This window comes from Mustelus asterias, chromosome 3 (assembly GCF_964213995.1).
Source record: "Mustelus asterias chromosome 3, sMusAst1.hap1.1, whole genome shotgun sequence".
NCBI classification, from domain to species: domain Eukaryota; kingdom Metazoa; phylum Chordata; class Chondrichthyes; order Carcharhiniformes; family Triakidae; genus Mustelus; species Mustelus asterias.
Window position 1 is genome coordinate 94,505,518 of NC_135803.1, and position 17,991 is coordinate 94,523,508.

General features: G+C 46.4%; 1 protein-coding gene across 4 annotated transcripts in view; it reads left to right on the forward strand.

The window, feature by feature from the left end:
- Positions 1–17,991, forward strand: part of dock3 (dedicator of cytokinesis 3) — a 1,050,162-nt gene that overhangs the window by 969,665 nt on the left and 62,506 nt on the right. For all 4 annotated transcript variants that reach the window (XM_078209344.1, XM_078209345.1, XM_078209346.1 and 1 more), the window contains one exon: positions 7,000–7,116. In XM_078209344.1, coding sequence (XP_078065470.1) covers positions 7,000–7,116 — 117 coding nt within the window. The remainder of the gene's footprint in view (positions 1–6,999; positions 7,117–17,991) is intronic.

Genomic DNA, 17,991 nt, shown 5'->3' on the forward strand with positions numbered 1-17,991 from the left:
AGTCCTATGGACCCGGACCCCAAGGTCCTTCTGATCCTCTACACTGCTAAGAGTCTTACCCTTGATATTATACTCCTTCATCCCATTTGACCTGCCAAAATGGACCACTACACATTTATCCGGGTTGAAGTCCATCTGCCACTTCTCCGCCCAGTCTTGCATCCTATCTATGTCATGCTGCAGCTTCTGACATCCCTCCAACCTATCCACAACACCACCAACCTTCGTGTCGTCGGCAAACTTACCAACACATCCCTCCACTTCCTCATCCAGGTCATTTATGAAAATGACAAACAGCAAGGGTCCCAGAACAGATCCCTGGGGCACTCCACTGGTGACCGATCTCCATTCAGAAAAAGACCCATCTTCTACAACCACTCTCTGCCTTATGCAGGCAAGCCAGTTCTGGATCCACAAGGCAACAGCCCCTTGGATCCCATGCCCTCTCACTTTCTCGAGAAGTCTTGCATGGGGGACCTTATCGAACGCCTTGCTGAAGTCCATGTAAACCACATCTACCGCTTTTCCTTCGTCAATGTGTTTAGTCACATTTTCAAAGAACTCCACCAGGCTCGTAAGGCACGATTTGCCTTTAACAAAGCCGTGCTGACTACTTTTGAGCATACTAAACTTCTCTAAATGTTCATAAATCCTGTCCCTCAGGATCTTCTCCATCAACTTACCAACCACTGAGGTTAGACTCACCGGTCGGTAATTTCCTGCGCTTTCCCTATTCCCTTTCTTGAATATAGGAACCACATCCGCAATCCTCCGGAACCTCTCCCATCTCCATCGACGACGCAAAGATCATCGCCAGAGGCTCTGCAATCTCTTCCCTTGCCTCCCACAGTAACCTGGGGTACATCCCATCCAGTCCCGGTGACTTATCTATCTTGATGCTATTCAAAACTTCCAACACATCCTCTTTCTTAATGTCCACATACTCGATCTTTTCAGTCCGCCTCAATCCTGTAGTACAACCACCCAGGTCTTTTTCCACCGTGAATACCGAGGTAAAATATTCATTAAGCACCTCTGCTATTTCTTTCGGTTCCCTTGCCTTTTTGCGGGTCCCCTAGCCGAGATATTTGAATCATCGATAGTCACGGGTGAGGTGCCTGAAGATTGGAGAGTGGCAAATGTTGTGCCTTTGTTTAAAAAGGGCTGCAGGGAAAAGCCTGGGAACTACAGGCCAGTTAGCCTCACATCTGTGGTGGGTAAATTGTTGGAAGGTATTTTGAGAGACAGGATCTACAGGCATTTAGAACTGCAAGGACTGATTAGGTTCAGTCAGCATGGCTTTGTGAGTGGAAAATCATGTCTCACAAATTTGATTGAGTTTTTTGAAGGGGTAACCAAGAAGGTAGATGAGGGCAGTGCAGTTGATGTTGTTTACATGGACTTTAGCAAGGCCTTTGACAAGGTACCGCATGGTAGGTTGTTGCATAAAGTTAAATCTCATGGTATCTAAATGGATATAAAATTGGCTTCCTGACAGAAGCCAGAGGGTGGTTGTAGAGAGTTGTTTTTCAAACTGAAGGCCTGTGACCAGCGGTGTGCCTCAGGGGTCAGTGCTGGGCCCACTGTTATTTGTCACTTATATTAATGATTTGGATGAGAATATGGGGGGCATGGTTAGTAAGTTTGCAGATGACACCAAAATTGGTGGCATGGTGGACAATGAGGAAGGTTATCTCCAATTGCAGCGGGACCTTGATCAATTGGGCCAGTGGGCTGACGAATGGCAGATGGAGTTTAATTTAGACAAATGCGAGGTAATGCATTTTGGTAGATTGAACCAGGGCAGGACTTACTCAGTTGATGGTAGGGCGTTGGGGAGAGTTACAGAACAAAGAGATCTAGGGGTACATGTTCATAGCTCCTTGACAGTGGAGTCACAGGTGGACAGAGTGGTGAAGAAGGCATTCGGCATGCTTGGTTTCATCGGTCAGAACATTGAATACAGGAGTTGGGACGTCTTGTTGAAGTTGTACAAGACATTGGTAAGGCCACACTTGGAATACTGTGTGCAATTCTGGTCACCGTATTATAGAAAGGATATTATTAAACTAGAAAGAGTGCAGAAAAGATTTACTAGGATGCTACCGGGACTTATTGGATTGAGTTATAAGGAGAGGCTGAATAGACTGGGACTTTTCTCTCTGGAGCGTAGGAGGCTGAGGGGTGACCTTATAGAGGTCTATAAAATAATGAGGGGCATAGACAAGGTAGATAGTCAATATCTTTTCCCAAAGGTAGGGGAGTCTTAAACTAGAGGGCATAGGTTTAAGGGGAGAGATACAAAAGTGTCCAGAGGGGCAATTTTTTCACACAGAGGGTGGTGAGCATCTGGAACAAGCTGCCAGAGGTAGTAGTAGAGGTGGGTACAATTTTATCTTTTAAAAAGCATTTAGATAGTTACATGGGTACGATGGGTATAGAGGGATATGGGCCAAATGCGGGCAATTGGGATTAGCTTTGGGGTTTTTTAAAAAAATAAGGGCGGCATGGACAAGTTGGGCCGAAGGGCCTGTTTCCATGCTGTAAACCTCTATGACTCTATGAAAGTCCCCTCATTCCAGGAATCAGTCAAGTGAACCAACCCTGATCTGCTTTTGATGCAATTATGTCCTTCCTTAAATAAGGATGTTATATTGTAACCAATGATAATATTGGAATCTGTTATAATGTAACCAATGGTAACATGCTGTGAAGGTCATCGATGGCCAGTAAAATTGCATGAGAGACAAAAAATCAGGATCACGTCAATTTCTCAGCTCTCGCGATTTTATGACAGCCGGGTTTCTATCGAGAACATAGAACATTACAGCGCAGTACAGGCCCTTCGGCCCTCGATGTTGCGCCGACCAGTGAAACCAATCTCAAGCCCATCTAACCTACACTATTCCAATATCATCTATATGTTTATCCAATGACCATTTAAATACCCTTAATATTGGCGAGTCCACTACTGCTGCAGGCAGGGCATTCCACGCCCTCACTACTCTCTGAGTAAAGAACCTACCTGTGACATCTGTCCTATATCTATCACCCCTCAATTTAAAGCTAAGTCCCCTCGTGCTAGCCATCACCATCTGAGGAAAAAGGCTCTCACTATCCACCCTATCTAATCCTCTAATCACCTTGTATGCCTCTATTAAGTCACCTCTTAACCTTCTTCTCTCTAACGAAAACAACCTCAAGTCCCTCGGCCTTTCCTCATAAGACCTTCCCACCATACCAGGCAACATCCTAGTAAATCTCCTCTGCGCCCTTTCCAATGCTTCCACATCCTTCCTATAATGCGGTGACCAGAACTGTACACAATACTCCAAGTGCAGCCGCACCAGAGTTTTGTACAGCTGCAACATGACCTCCTGGCTCCGAAACTCAATCCCTCTACCAATAAAAGCTAACACACCGTACGCCTTCTTAACAACCATATCAACCTGGGTGCCAACTTTCAGGGATCTATGCACATGGACACCAAGATCTCTCTGTTCATCCACACTACCAAAGATCTTACCATTAGCCCAGTACTCTGTAATCCTGTTACTCCTTCCAAAGTGAATCACCTCACACTTTTCCGCATTGAACTCCATTTGCCACCTCTCAGCCCAGCACTGCAGCTTATCTATGTCCCTCTGTAACCTGCAACAACCTTCCGCACTGTCCACGCGAGGTCAGCCTCTTGCCCATTTACCATGAGAGGCTGAATAGATTATTTAAATTCATTTAAATCCTCATTTGCTTCTGTTTAGTGAGCCCGGCTCATTTCCCTCTATGGCTTTGCCGGGAGAGGTTCTCTCCAGCGAGGAAAACACCTGCTCCCCATGAACGGGAAAACAGTCGTGTTGGCCTCACCTGCTGGAACCGGAGGTCACTGAGGTCCCCCGGGGTGGCCGAGGGCAAGGGGGGTGCCCCTTGGGCAGTGCCAGCCTGACACCGCCAGCCTGGCACCTATGCACTGCCAGCCTGACACCTCGGCAATGCCCTGTGGGCACCTTGGCACTGCCCACCGGGTAATGCCAGGGGACAGGCCGATGAGGGTGGGGCCTATGGGAGCAGGGCATGAATAGGGCAGGACATGAAGGGGGCGGCTGAATCGGGGGGGGCCCGCTGCCAGTCTGTAACAGGATCAGATTTGGGAGGGGGGTGGCCACTGCCACTCTGCAGTGCGATCGGATCAGGGGGAGGGGGGTCTGTAGCCACTTTGCAATGGGATCAGATCGGGGAGTCGGGGGGGGGCAGGCTCTGTCTAGTCAGCGAGAGTTGGTGGCGGGGGCTAGATGCCCCTTGCGTTATGGGGCTCGCAATTGGCAGTGATCGCCTGCGATTGTGGGTGGGGGGGGAAGCTGTTTGAGGCTGTCTGCAGCAGCAGGGACCTGACAGCTCTATTTCTGTCCGTCAAGTCCCTGCTGCTGAAATTGCAGATATGCAGCATCATACGTCTGCACATGCGCAATAACGCATTGATTGATCCCTGTTACACTCTATTAGTTAGATCTTGCCAACCTGAAAATGATCCATTTATGCCTACTCTGTTTCCTTTTAGCTAACCAATCCTCTATTCATGCTAATATATTACCCCCAACACCCTAAGAACATAAGAACTAGGAGCAGGAGTAGGCCATCTGGCCCCTTGAACCTGCTCTGCCATTCAATAAGATCATGGCTGATCTTTTCGTGGACTCAGCTCCACTTACCCGTTCGCTCACCATAACCCTTAATTACTTTACTGTTCAAAAATCTATCTATCCTTGCCTTAAAAATATTCAAATGAGGTAGCCTCAACTGCTTCACTGGGCAGGGAATTCCACAGATTCATAACCCTTTGCGTGAAGAAGTTCCTCCTCAACTCAGTCGTAAATCTGCTCCCCCTTATTTTGAGGTCATACCCCTTAGTTCTAGTTTCACCTGCCAGTGGAAACAACTTCCCTGCTTCTATCTTATCTATTCCCTTCATAATTTTATATGTTTCTATAAGATCTCGAGGTGTGAGGTCACACCTGGAGTACTGTGTACAGTTTTGGTCTCCTTACTTGAGAAAGGATATACTGGCACTGGAGGGGGTGCAGAGGAGATTCACTAGGTTGATTCCGGAATTCTTCTGAATTCCAATGAGTATAGCCCCAGTCTAGTCAATCTCTCCTCATAAGCCAACCCTCTCAATTCCGGAATCAACCTAGTGAATCTCCTCTGCACCCCCTCCAGTGCCAGTATATCCTTTCTCAAGTAAGGAGACCAAAACTGTACACAGTACTCCAGGTGTGACCTCACCAACACCTTATGCAGCTGCAACATAATCTCATTGTTTTTAAACTCCATCCCTCTGGCAATGAAGGACAAAATTCCATTTGCCATTTTAATTACCTGCTGCACATGCAAACCAACTTTTTGTGATTCATGCACAAGGACACCCAGGTCCCTCTGCACAGCAGCATGCTGCAATTTTTTACCATTTAAATAATAGTCCATTTTGCTGTTATTCCTACCAAAATGGATGGCCTCACAGTTACCAACATTGTACTCCATCTGCCAGACCCTTGCCCACTCACTTAGACTAGCTATATCCCTTTGCAGACTTTCAGCATCCTCTGCACACTTTGCTCTGCCACTCATTTTAGTGTCATCTGCGAATTTTGACACACTACACTTGGGTCCCCAACTCCAAAACGTCTATGTAAATCGTAATCAATTGCAGTCTCAACACTGATCCCTGAGGCACACCACTAGTCACTGATCGCCAACCAGAAAAACATCCATTTATCCCCACTCTTTGCTTTCTGTTAGTTAACCAATCCTCTATCCATCCGAATACATTACCCGTAACACCGAGCACCTTTATCTTATGCAGCAGTCTTTGGTGCGGCACCTTGTCAAATGCCTTCTGGAAATCCAGATACACCACATCCACAGGTTCCCCATTGTCCATTGCGCATGTAATGTTCTCAAAGAATTCCACCAAATTAGTCAAACATGACCTGCCCTTCATGAACACATGCTGTGTCTTCCCAATGGGACAGTTTATATCCAGATGTCTTGCTTTTTCTTCCTTGATGATAGATTCAAGCATTTTCCCATTACAGAAGTTAAGCTAACTGGCCCATAATTACCCTCCTTTTGTCTATCTCCTTTTTTAAGCAGTGGCGTCACATTTGCTGTTTTCCAATCTGCGGGAACCACCCCAGAGTCCATCAAATTTTGTAAAATTACCACTAGTGCATTTGCTATTTCTCCCACCATCTCTTTTCGTACCCTGGGATGCATTCCATCAGGGCCTGGAGACTTGTCTATCTTTAGCTCCATTAGCTTGCCCAACACTACCTCTTTCGTGATAATGATAGTTTCTAGGTCTTCACTTGCCTTAGTCGCCTTGTCATCAATTTTTGGCAAGTTATTTGTGCCTTCCACTGTGAAGACTGACACAAAATACCTGTTCAATGCTTCAGCCATTTTCTTATTTTGTGTTGTAACACCATGTGCTCCATCTATTTTGTTTCATCTTTTTAAAAATAATAATTTTCCAATGTCTTACTGTACTCTGCCCCCAACTCCCTGCAGCGAAACTACTGAAATAGGGAGCTTGCTGCAGGGGAAATCCAAGGGTGCAAACAAATACTGACCACTGACAGCTCAAAGGATGTTGAAGGACGAGTGTAATTCATCCACAGTCAAATAGTCAGCAGACATTCCTACTTGAGGAATCGCCATTTTGGTGAGCCGTGCATCTTTCAAAAAGGAAAGGTGATACCAAGGGGAAATATTTAGTTATTTTTTTTGCACACTAATGAAACCCACTCTAACTCTAACTCAGTCTACCTCCAGCATCAAAGCAATGAAGGCCTCCAATAACTTCAGAAAAATCATTCAGACTGAGGAAGAGATTTTTTAAAAAGTTGATGTCAGTGATCAGATTCATAGTGCAGTTTTAGTGCATATAATTTTCCCAGATTGCTCCTCTATTACCAACATAACTTCTATCATTCCTGTCTCCAGGTTCATATCCTTGGAGTGGGATTGGCAATCCATGAGAAATTAGTGCATCCAGAAATGCGACCCCTGCATAAGAAACTAATAGATCAGTTCCAGATGATGAGGTCCAGCCTTTGCCACGTGAGTATTAGCCTACCTTTATGGTTGAGTTTGTATGTACCTTAAGACAAACAGTGATTTTTTATGAGAATGTTTTTGTTCTGTGCTCAAGGTTGTTCATATCATGCATTTTCTTTCATTCATGGGATGGGTACATCACTGGCAGGGCCAGCATTTATTGCCCATCTTGAATTTCCTTTCAGAAAGTGATGCTGAGCCGCATTTTTGAATCGCTGCAGTCCTTGATGTAGCACACCCATAGTGCCATTAGGTGGGAGTTCCAGATTTTTAACCCAGAAATAGTGAAGGAACAGCAATATATTTCCAAATCAGGATGGTGTGGCTTGCAAAGGGACCGTGAAAGCTTGAAGGTGATACCCATGTGCCCGCTAATCTTTTCTAGATGGTAGAGGTTGTGGGTTTGGAAGTTGCTGTTGAAGGAGCCTTGGCAAGTTGTTGCGGTCAGTTTTGTAGGTGGTACACACTACTGCCACTGTGTGCGGTGGTGGAGGGAGTGAATGTTTAAGGTTGTGGATGTGGTGCTAATCAAGTGAACTGCTGGATTATGTTGAGCTTCATGAGTGTCGTTGGAAGTGTTCTCATCCAGCAAGTGGAGAACATTTTGTCACACTCTGATTTGTGCCTTAGGCTTTGGGGAGTCAGGGGGTGAGTTACACATCACTGCATTTCTAGCCCTTGACCTGCTCTTGTAGCCACAGTAATTAAGTTTCTGGTCAATGGTAATATCTCACAACATGGTAGTGGGATATTCGACAATGGTAATGCCATTGAATGCCAGGGGAAGTGGTTAGATGTGATTTGTTGTTTGTGGGATTGCTTGGCTCTGCCTATTCCATGCTCCTTGCACTGTTTAGCATGTTTGTAGTCCTATGTTTTGCTTCACCAGGCTAGTACTTTATTTTTTGTATGCTGTCCTGCACTTCTCATTGAAGTTAGTCCTTTGGCTTGTTGGTGATAGTAGATTGAGGGATATGTCAGATCATGTATTTACAGATTGTGGTTGAATACAATCCTGCTGCTAATGATGGCCCACAGGGCACACCGATGCCCATATTTAAGGTACTAGATCTATTCTGAATCTATCCCATTGGTACTGGGGGGTATGCTCTGTGTGAAGATGGAACTAAATGGTTGCTAATCCTCCTAAAATGCTCGTGGACAGATGCATCTGTGGCAGGTAAATTGTTGAAGGTGGGGTCAAGTAGCTTTTCCTCCTGGTGCAAACCAGACTGGCAGATGCGTCCTTCAGCACTCGGGCAGTTCGGTCAGTAGTGATGCTACCAAGCCACCCATGGTGATGAACATTGAAATATACCATCATGAGTACATTCTGAATCTCAGTGCCTTTTCCTAGTGATGTGACAAAGTATAATTTGGTGAGAAAGGTTATGTTAGGCTGCTGCTTGACTAGTCTATTGGACAGCCCTCCCAATTTTGGAATTAAATGTTAGTGAGGACTTCGTAAGACCAAATGGGCTAGATGTGCCTTTGTCATAGCCAGTGCTGAGATCAATGCCAGGTAGTCCATCTTGTTTTATTCTTATCTGACTTTTCTGTTGTGGTTTAATACAACTGAGCAATTTTAGAGGGCAGTTGAGAGTTACCTATAGGTCTGGAGCACCATGTAGACCATACTGGCTAAGGATGGTAGATTTCCTTCCCTGAGGGACATTAATGTGCCAGCTTCTTTTTACAACAATCCAATAATTTCATGATCACCATCGCTGTGACTAGAGCGGTGATTCTACGGCCATGCACGCTCATGTGCAGATTGCGCTGGGGCCATGCAGTACTTGAGAATGGGCAATAAATGGTGACCTTGCCAGTGACATCCGCATTCAAATAATGAATTTTTACAAACTCCATGCCAACAAAATGACCATTCAACATGTTGGGATTTGTTAAATAACTTTACTGAATTTTTGCCAAATGCTTTTATGCTGTGGGCCTATACCCACTTGAACTGATTTCACACGGGTCCCTTACAACCTCCATGGAAGGGAAACTTTTATCTCTTTAGTCTAGGCTAGATCTCAATCAGTGAACACCCACTGACCCTGGATGGCTGTATTTAAATTCATTGACGTTCACCACAAGCCGAACTCAATACGAGTGTGGGTTGGACATAGATCTACAACACTAATGCCAATTCTTTGGTCCATCAAGCAAGGCTCTCTACCGTGAGGGATCATAGCGCATTAAGCGCGAGGGAGAACCCCTTTGGGATTCTCCCTGCCCCTATGCCCTTATGTAATCTGGTTCCCCTGCCTAGTGAAGGCATGAACCAGATTGCATATTTCAGTTTTAGGAAGGGTACAATGTTGACAGTGCCAAAACGGGGGCCTGCAAAGGAGGGGAAGGGGGGAGCGTGGAGGGGCTTGGGGACTGAAGGGGGGCCTTTGGTGACCCCATAGTGGTTGCCCACTTTGGAGGGTGGGCAAGGCAGAGGGTAGCTGATGAGGGTGCCTGATGCCAGTGAATGAGGGGGGTGGCCTTAGCCGGCGAGAAGGTGGGGGTGTGTAGGATTGTCTGGAGATCAGAAACGTAGAAGCACCGAAAATAGTTGCAGGAGTAGATCATTCGGCCCTTTTAGCCTGCTCTTCCATTCATTATGATCATAGCTGATCATTCAACTCAGTAACCTGTTCCCACTTTTCCCCCCATATCCTTTAATCCCTTGAGCCCCAAGAGCTATGTCTAACTCCCTTGACTTTGACATATAATCGCTGTTCCTTCCTTATGCCCAGGCCTTAGAATTCTCAACCTAAGAACATTGCAGGAGTACACTCAGCACAAAGAGTGTAGTAGTTCAACAATGTGGCTCACTAGCATCTACTCAAAGGAATGGGCATTAAATGCTGACCTTGCCAGTGACACCCGCATTCAAATAATGAATTTTTACAAACTCCATGCCAACAATATGACCGTTCAACATAACTTTACTGAATTTTTGCCAAATGTTTTTATGCTGTGGGCCCATACCCACTCGAACTGATTTCACACGGGTCCCTCACAGCCACCATGGAAGAGAAACTTTTATCTCTTTAGTCTAGGCTAGATCTCAATCAGTGAACACCCACTGACCCTGGATGGCTGTATTTAAATTCATTGACGTTCACCACAAGCCGAACTCAATACGAGTGTGGGTTGTACATAGATCTATAACACTAATGCCAATTCTTTAATCCATCAAGCAAGGCTCTCCACCGAGAGTGCAGGATTGGTAAATGGATGATTTTTGGCGGGAATGTCACAAAAGAGAATTCCAACCCAAACCTGCAATATATCATCCCAAATTAGTGTATTTCTAAAAAAGAAGGTACTACATTGTACACTGTCAGACTAATTAGAAGCACAGCTTTAAAAAGTCTGAAAGTATTCTTATTGAGAGGAGGAAAATCCAGACTCAAAGGCTACTGTTTCCATGAAAATTCTCTGGATGCAGTTTGCTTACTTATTAAATGATTTTGAGATGTAACTGAAGGGGACAGATTATTTCCATAATGTTTACATTTCAAACAGATATTTGAATTCCTTTAAGGCAATGTGGAAAAACAAGTTACAGTCCAGTGAGGTTCTTGCGTCAGTACCCTGTGGAAATTATTTTCTGTCATCACCCTCATCTGTTTGCTGATTAGTGCAGTGCGTTAAGAGCTCTTTAAACTCCAATGATAACTCAGTGTCTAATAGCACTGTTTAGTGTCACACTGAGACTAGAAAGTGCTTGGGTTCATTTTGCAACCTGTGCCATTGTCCAGCAGACCTACAGCAGGGGCAATATATGTCCTCAGTACATCTGGATAGGAAGGGAAAAATTATTTGAGGTCCCCACATCTGATCACTGTCAACTCACCCCTACTGGAAAAATCCTCGAGCTAATTTTTGTTCCTATTATATTTTGAAGACAGGCACAGATGAGTGCAATATAGGGAAAAATTCAGTGGAGACCATCCAGTTGAAAGTTGAATATAAGTGTGAAAAACTTACCCCTAACATCTCCCCTGTACCTACCCCCCAGCACCTTAAACCTGTGTCCTCTCATAGCAGACATTTCCACCCTGGGAAAAAGCCTCTGAGAGTCCACCCGATCTATGCCTCTCAACATCTTATACACCTCTATTAGGTCTCCTCTCATCCTTCGTCTCTCCAAGGAGAAAAGACCAAGCTCCCTCAGCCTTGGCATGCCACTCAATCCAGGCAACATCCTTGTAAATATCCTCTGCACCCTTTCAATCTTTTCCACATCCTTCCTATAGTGAGGCGACCAGAACTGAGCACAGTACTCCAAGTGGGGTCTGACGAGGGTCTTATATAGCTGCATCATTATCCCCGGACTCCTAAACTCAATCCCTCGATTGATAAAGGCCAGCACACCATACGCCTTCTTAACCACCTCCTCCACCTGCGGGGCCGATTTCAGAGTCCTATGGACCCGGACCCCAAGGTCCTTCTGATCCTCTACAGTACTAAGAGTCTTTCCTTTTATATTGTACTCCTTCATCCCATTTGACCTACCAAAATGGACCACTACGCATTTATCTGGGTTGAAGTCCATCTGCCACTTGTCCGCCCACTCTTGCATCCTATCTATGTCCCTCTGTAACTTCTGACATCCCTCCAGACTATCCACAACCCCACCAACCTTCGTGTCGTCGGCAAACTTACCAACCTATCCCTCCACTTCCTCATCCAGGTCATTTATGAAAATGACAAACAGCAAGGGTCCCAGAACAGATCCCTGGGGCACACCACTGGTGACCGACCACCATTTAGAAAAAGACCCATCTATACCCACTCTCTGCCTCCTTTGGGCAAGCCAGTTCTGGATCCACCGGGCAGCAGCCCCTTGGATCCCATGCCCTCTCACGTTTTCCAGAAGCCTTGCATAGGGGACCTTATCGAACGCCTTGCTAAAATCCATATAAACCACATCTACCGCCTTCCCTTCGTCAATGTGTTTAGTCACATTTTCGAAGAACTCCACCAGGCTCGTAAGGCACGATCTGCCCTTGACAAAGCCATGCTGAGTATTCTTGAGCATACTAAACCTCTCTAAATGCTCATATATCCTGTCCCTCAGGATCTTCTCCATCAGTTTACCAACCACTGAGGTTAGACTCACCGGTCGGTAATTACCTGGGCAATCCCTATTCCCCTTCTTGAAAATAGGAACCACTATTTAGGAACCAAATTCTGTCATTCAAAACTGTGCTGCTGTATCTTAACTCATATTAAGTCTCATTCACCCATCATCCATTCACTGACCTACATTGGCTACTTATTCAGCAATGCCTTGATTTTAAAATTTTCATCTTCGTGTTTAAGTCCCTCCATGGCCGAGACCCTTGCTATCTATGTAATCTCCTCCAGCTCCACATCACACCAAAGGGCCCGATTTTACCAAAACTTCGCGCCGTCGGGCCTATACCGCAATCTGCACCCAATTCCGAGCAGATTGCGGCTTTACCAACACCCGAACGGACCCGCGCCCGAATCGGGCAGCCCGACGATTTAAATGCATTTGCATGCATTTAAATCAACTTAATGAACCGCGCGCCCAACCCTACCGTCAAATCCCACTTTACCGTCTTCTGGCCCGTTCCGCATCTGCGCTGTAAGCGACCTGCAAAATAAAAGTCTGAAGTCGTCGCTGCAGCTTCCGAAGAGCAGGGTCAGAGCCTGCAACGGTTTTCTGACCCAAATAATCCTCTGGTCGAGGTGGGGGGGGGAGGTCCGCTGCCAGTCTGCGGCCGATTGGTGGGGAGGGAGGGGGCAGGGGGGTCCGCTGCCACTCTGCGGGCGATCCCTCCTCCCCACTGGAGGAATGAATCCCTCCTGCCGGAGTGGACGTGCGACCATGCCATCCCACAAAACCTTCAGGATGAAGCGATTCCTCGCTAAGAAGATGAAGCAGAACCGGCCGATTCCACAGTGGATCCGCATGAAAACCGGCTACAAGATCAGTACAAGTCCAAGAGGAGACACTGGAGAAGTGCCAAGCTGGGCCTGTAAAGGGATACACCATCACTGGTACACTACCAGCCACAGATTACTCTTCCCTGCTGGGGCAAGAGAGCGGGAGAGATGGCTGTGGCTGGTAGTGTACCAGTGATGGTGTATCCCTTTACAGGCCCAGCTTGGTCCTTCTCCAGTGTCTCCTCTTGGAGTTGGACTGATCTTGTAGCTGGTTTTCATGCGGATCCACTGTGGAATCGGCCGGTTCTGCTTCATCTTCTTAGCGAGGAATTGCTTCATCCTGAAGGTTTTGTGGGATGGCGTGGCCGCACGTCCACTCCGGCAGGAGGGATTTGTTCCTCCGGTGGGGAGGAGGGATCGCCCGCAGAGTGGCGGCGGATCCCCCTGCCTCCTCCCTCCCCACGATCGGCCGTAGACTGGCAGCGGACCCCCCCCCCCCCCCCCCCCTCCACCACCAGAGGATGATCTGGGTCCCATGTCCCACCCTCCCCGCTTTCCCCCCCGCGACCAGAGGATGATCTGGGACCCGCTCCCCTCCTCCTCCTCTCTTCCACCGCCACCCCCCCCCCCCCCCCCCCCCCCCCGTCTTTCCGCTCTCTCCGCTTTCTGCTTTGTTTTTCTTTCGCGCCTTGGTGCGAAAGAAAATCTGTCAGATTTTTTTCGAACTGGGCATGCGCAGTTCAGAGCTCCAATCGGTCCGCCAGCGCTAAGCCCTGCCCACAGCGTGAATCGGACCAGAGCCGGCAAAACGCGTATGGGCGCGCTGGAAAGAGGATTCCAGGCGCGGATCTATTTGACGTCCAGATTCGGCACTTAGACTCAAAATGGTAAAATCAGGCCCAAGATCTCTGCACGCCTCTGAACCTCTCGCACACCCCTGATTTTAATTTCTCCATTATTAGTAGCCATGCTTTCTCTGCTAAGGCCCTAAATTCTTTGAATTCCTTCCCAAATCTCTCCACTTGTTTCTTTCTTTCTTAATGCTGCACCTTTAAAACTATACGTTTCACCAAGCTTTTGTCAGCACCTGTAATATGAACATACCAACAGGGAGCAGGAGTAGGCTATTCAACCCTCGAGCCTACTCTGCCATTTAATAAGATCATGGTTGATCTGATAGTAACCTCATATCTGCATTCTGCCTACTCCCGATAACCTATCACCCCCTTGCTGACCAAAAATCTGTCCACCTCTACCTTAAAAATATTCAAAGACTGCTTCCACCACTCTAAGAGAAATAGTTACGCCCACTTAGGTCCGTTTCTCCCCCAATACCCTCACTGCCAGAGGCCTTTTCTGCTGCTTAGCGCTTGGTCTGAGGTCCGTCGAAAGCTGGACTGGGTCAGGTGGTGTAATCTAACCAGGGGACCTTCATTTCTGGAGGGAGCATCACAGGGTCATTGGTGCAGATTTCTCCTCAGATTCTCTATCAGTCTGGAAGCCCACTTCTTCAGTTTCCATCTCCATCTCCAAGTCCGCACCTTCACTATCCGGAAGGGCTAACGCGGAGTTGGCTTCGAGCTGAGGGCTAACACTGGAAGCAGTCATCTCCATGGCCAGTAGTAAGACCTGCATAGGTGTTGACTCCCTCCCTACCTCTGAGATGGTCCAGGTGTTTCTTTAAGGTTTTACCCTGGAATTTAACCTTATAAGATACTGGCCCCATTTTCTCAGTAACGATCCCAGGGACCCAACTGGGACAATCTCCAAAGTTCCTTAAATGAGCAAGCTCACCCATTTCAAATGGTCTTTCTACCCTTGATTTCTTTTCTGATTTTCCACCTTCCTTGCCAGGTTTGGAAACAGTAGGCTTAGTCTGATACAAAAGTCACCGTTCCATTAACACTTCTGCTGGGGCAACTCCGGTTATTGTGTACGGTATGGTCCTAGAGTCAAAAGAAAATTGTGCCAATTTGATCTCTATGGATACCGCCGGTTGTTTTTTGTGCCATTTTTTAGGGTATACACTGCCCATTTTGCCATTCACTTGACAAAAAGTGATCAGGTGCTGTTCAGACATGTCAGATACCATTAGAGAGCACAAAGTTCTGAAAATCACTGCTAGTAAAGGGTGTCTCATTATTCAAAACTAGGACTTCTGGTATTCCGTGCATACAAAAGCTTTGTCATAATTTCTTAATCGTAGTCTGAGAAGTCATGGAATCCATGCGGTGCACCTCCAACCATTTAGAGTGTGCATCTACCATGAGTAAGAACATGAAACCCATAAAAGGCCCTGCAAAGTCCACATATACACACATCCATGGCCTGACACCCTTGCGTGTAGGGAGGTTGAGGGAGGGAGAATTTGATTTCATTGGCACATGTCACACTGTTTTACCAAGTCTGTGATGTCTGAGTTGAGGCCAGGCCACCAGAAATAACTCCTAGCCAGCATTTTAATCTTTGATACTCCAGAGTGTCGATTGTGTAGTTTCGTTAATATTGGACGTCATCCTGGGGGTGGCGGAATAACTACTCGAGAAAGAATGATCCCGTCCTTAACACTAAGCCCGCCTTTCTTAGCTAGGTAGGGTTTCATTTCTTCTTCCTTAGAATCCACCATGTAGGATCAAGTGCCTTATTTTTAACAAGATTGGATTCTTTTGTGTCCAGGCCTTAATCTACCTTGCGGACACTGGCAGAGTCTCCAAAGAATTTCAGATCATCACATCTTCTTTTGCTGATAAAGGAACCAGGCTTGGGGGCAATGGGAGGCAACTCAGTGCGTCAGCATTAGCTATTCGGGTTCCAGGGCGGTGCTCAAGAAGATATTCGTAGTCTGCCAGTAACAAGGCCGAACACTGCATCTGGGCGGAGGCAATGGGGGGATTGCCTTGTCCTCTTTGAAAAATTCCAATAAGGGTTTGTGGTCAATAACTATTATGAAACATCTGCCATAGACGTATTGATGGAACTTTTTCACATCAAATACAATCAAAACCGTTCTTTCTCAATCTGCGAATATCTTCGCTCCACATTCAAAAAGGTCCTAGATGCATACACGATGGACTTTTCTGTCCTGTTTTTCCAGCAATGTGAAAGCACTGCTCCAACCCCATATGGGGAAGTGTCACAGGTCAGCATAAGTTTTCTTGGGATCAAAATGGGCCAATAAATTAGATGACAGTAGATGATATTTGACTTTGGTGAAGGCCTCTGCCTGCGGAGTTCCCAGGACCATCTCTGGTATTTTCATAGGGTGTGCAAGGGAGCCAGCATGGAAACCAAATTCAGGATAAATTTTCAATAATAATTTACTAATCCCAGGATGCATTTTAACTCCATAATGTTCCTTGGAGTTGGTGCTTCTGTGATGGGTTTTACCTTATCCTCTACTGGATACAACCCTTTGCCATTTACCCAGTAGCCTAAATAGGTTATTTCAGCTGCATGGAAGACACATTTCTCCCTCTTCGAGGGCAATCCTGGTATTGAAAATCTCTGCAAGACCTTTTCTGAGTTTGCCAGGTGTTCCTGTTCTGAAGCCCCCATGACCAGTACGTCATTTAAGCACACTGCTACTTTGGATAGCCCTTGAAGAATGTTCTCCATGATTCGTTGGAAAATGGCACACGCTGACGAGACCCCAAAGGGTAAGCTCGTATAGTCTCTTGTGCGTGTTGATTGTCACATATTTCTGGGAGAACTCATCCAATTCAAGCTGAATTAAGGCATGCCCAATTTGGAGATCATACAGCCATCTGTTAACCTGGAATATAGGTCTTTGATTCAGGGCAAGGGGTACCTATTGAGTTTGGAAACCCAATTGACTTAATTGTTTATATTCCCCACAAGACAAATCGATTTGTTGGGCTCAAGAACAGGGACTACAGGCACTGCCCATTCTTCAAATTGCACGGGCCTTATTATATCTAAACTTTCAAGACGCCTAGTTCAGATTTCCCCTTCTCTAACAGTGAGTATCATAGAATCATAGAAACCCTACAGTGCAGAAAGAGGCCATCTGGCCCATCGAGTCTGCACCAACCACAATCCCGCCCAGGCCCTACCTCCATATCCCTACATATTTTACCCGCTAATCCCTCTAACCTATGCATCTCAGGACACTAAGGGGCAAATTTTTAGCATGGCCAATCAACCTAACCCGCACATCTTTGGACTGTGGGAGGAAACCGGAGCACCCGGAGGAAACCCACGCAGACACGAGGAAAATGTGCAAACTCCAGACAGACAGTGACCCAAGCCGGGAATCGAATCCAGGTCCCTGGAGCTGTGAAGCAGCAGTGCTAACCACTGTGCTACCATGCCGCCCAGCAAGACCAGTATGAAACTGGTCTTGCTGTATAATACCAAATGTAACATTGGGGTCAACGAAGATCTTGGCCTTGAGGATCTTGGAAAACTCCAGGGTATCTACTGACAACTTTGTACAATTCCCCCATGCCTAGCCTGAAAATCTCCAACTAGTTCAGCTGGATCTACTAGAACCAATCTCTGCACATAAGACTTGGTCTTATGTAATGAGTGGGAGATTAACTGATTGCTGCTGGTAAGTCACTGGGGCCATTGTGATGCCTTTTATTTATAAAGGTTCCCTCATGTAGGTGGCTAGTCTGGCCTTTGTGTCTTCCAGATTCAGAAGTTGGATGCCAGGTTGGAGACGCTTGTGTGTCTGTTCTCTGATAACTGAGATCGCAGCCTGTGTCCACATCCATCTTCAAGGAATGACCATTTACCAGTAATTCTGACATTATAGGAACAACTTTCGTTGTGATGATGTGATTCAGTTGTAATGTCCCTGTCTCTGGAAGAGGGGATACCTGTATGGTATGGTCAGTCACTGGCCTTAGCCTCTTCATTGGGCAGCAGGTGTTTTTCCAGTTCCTAAAATTTCATCTTGCCTGTGCCCTTTGACAGTGCTTGCAATAATCCATT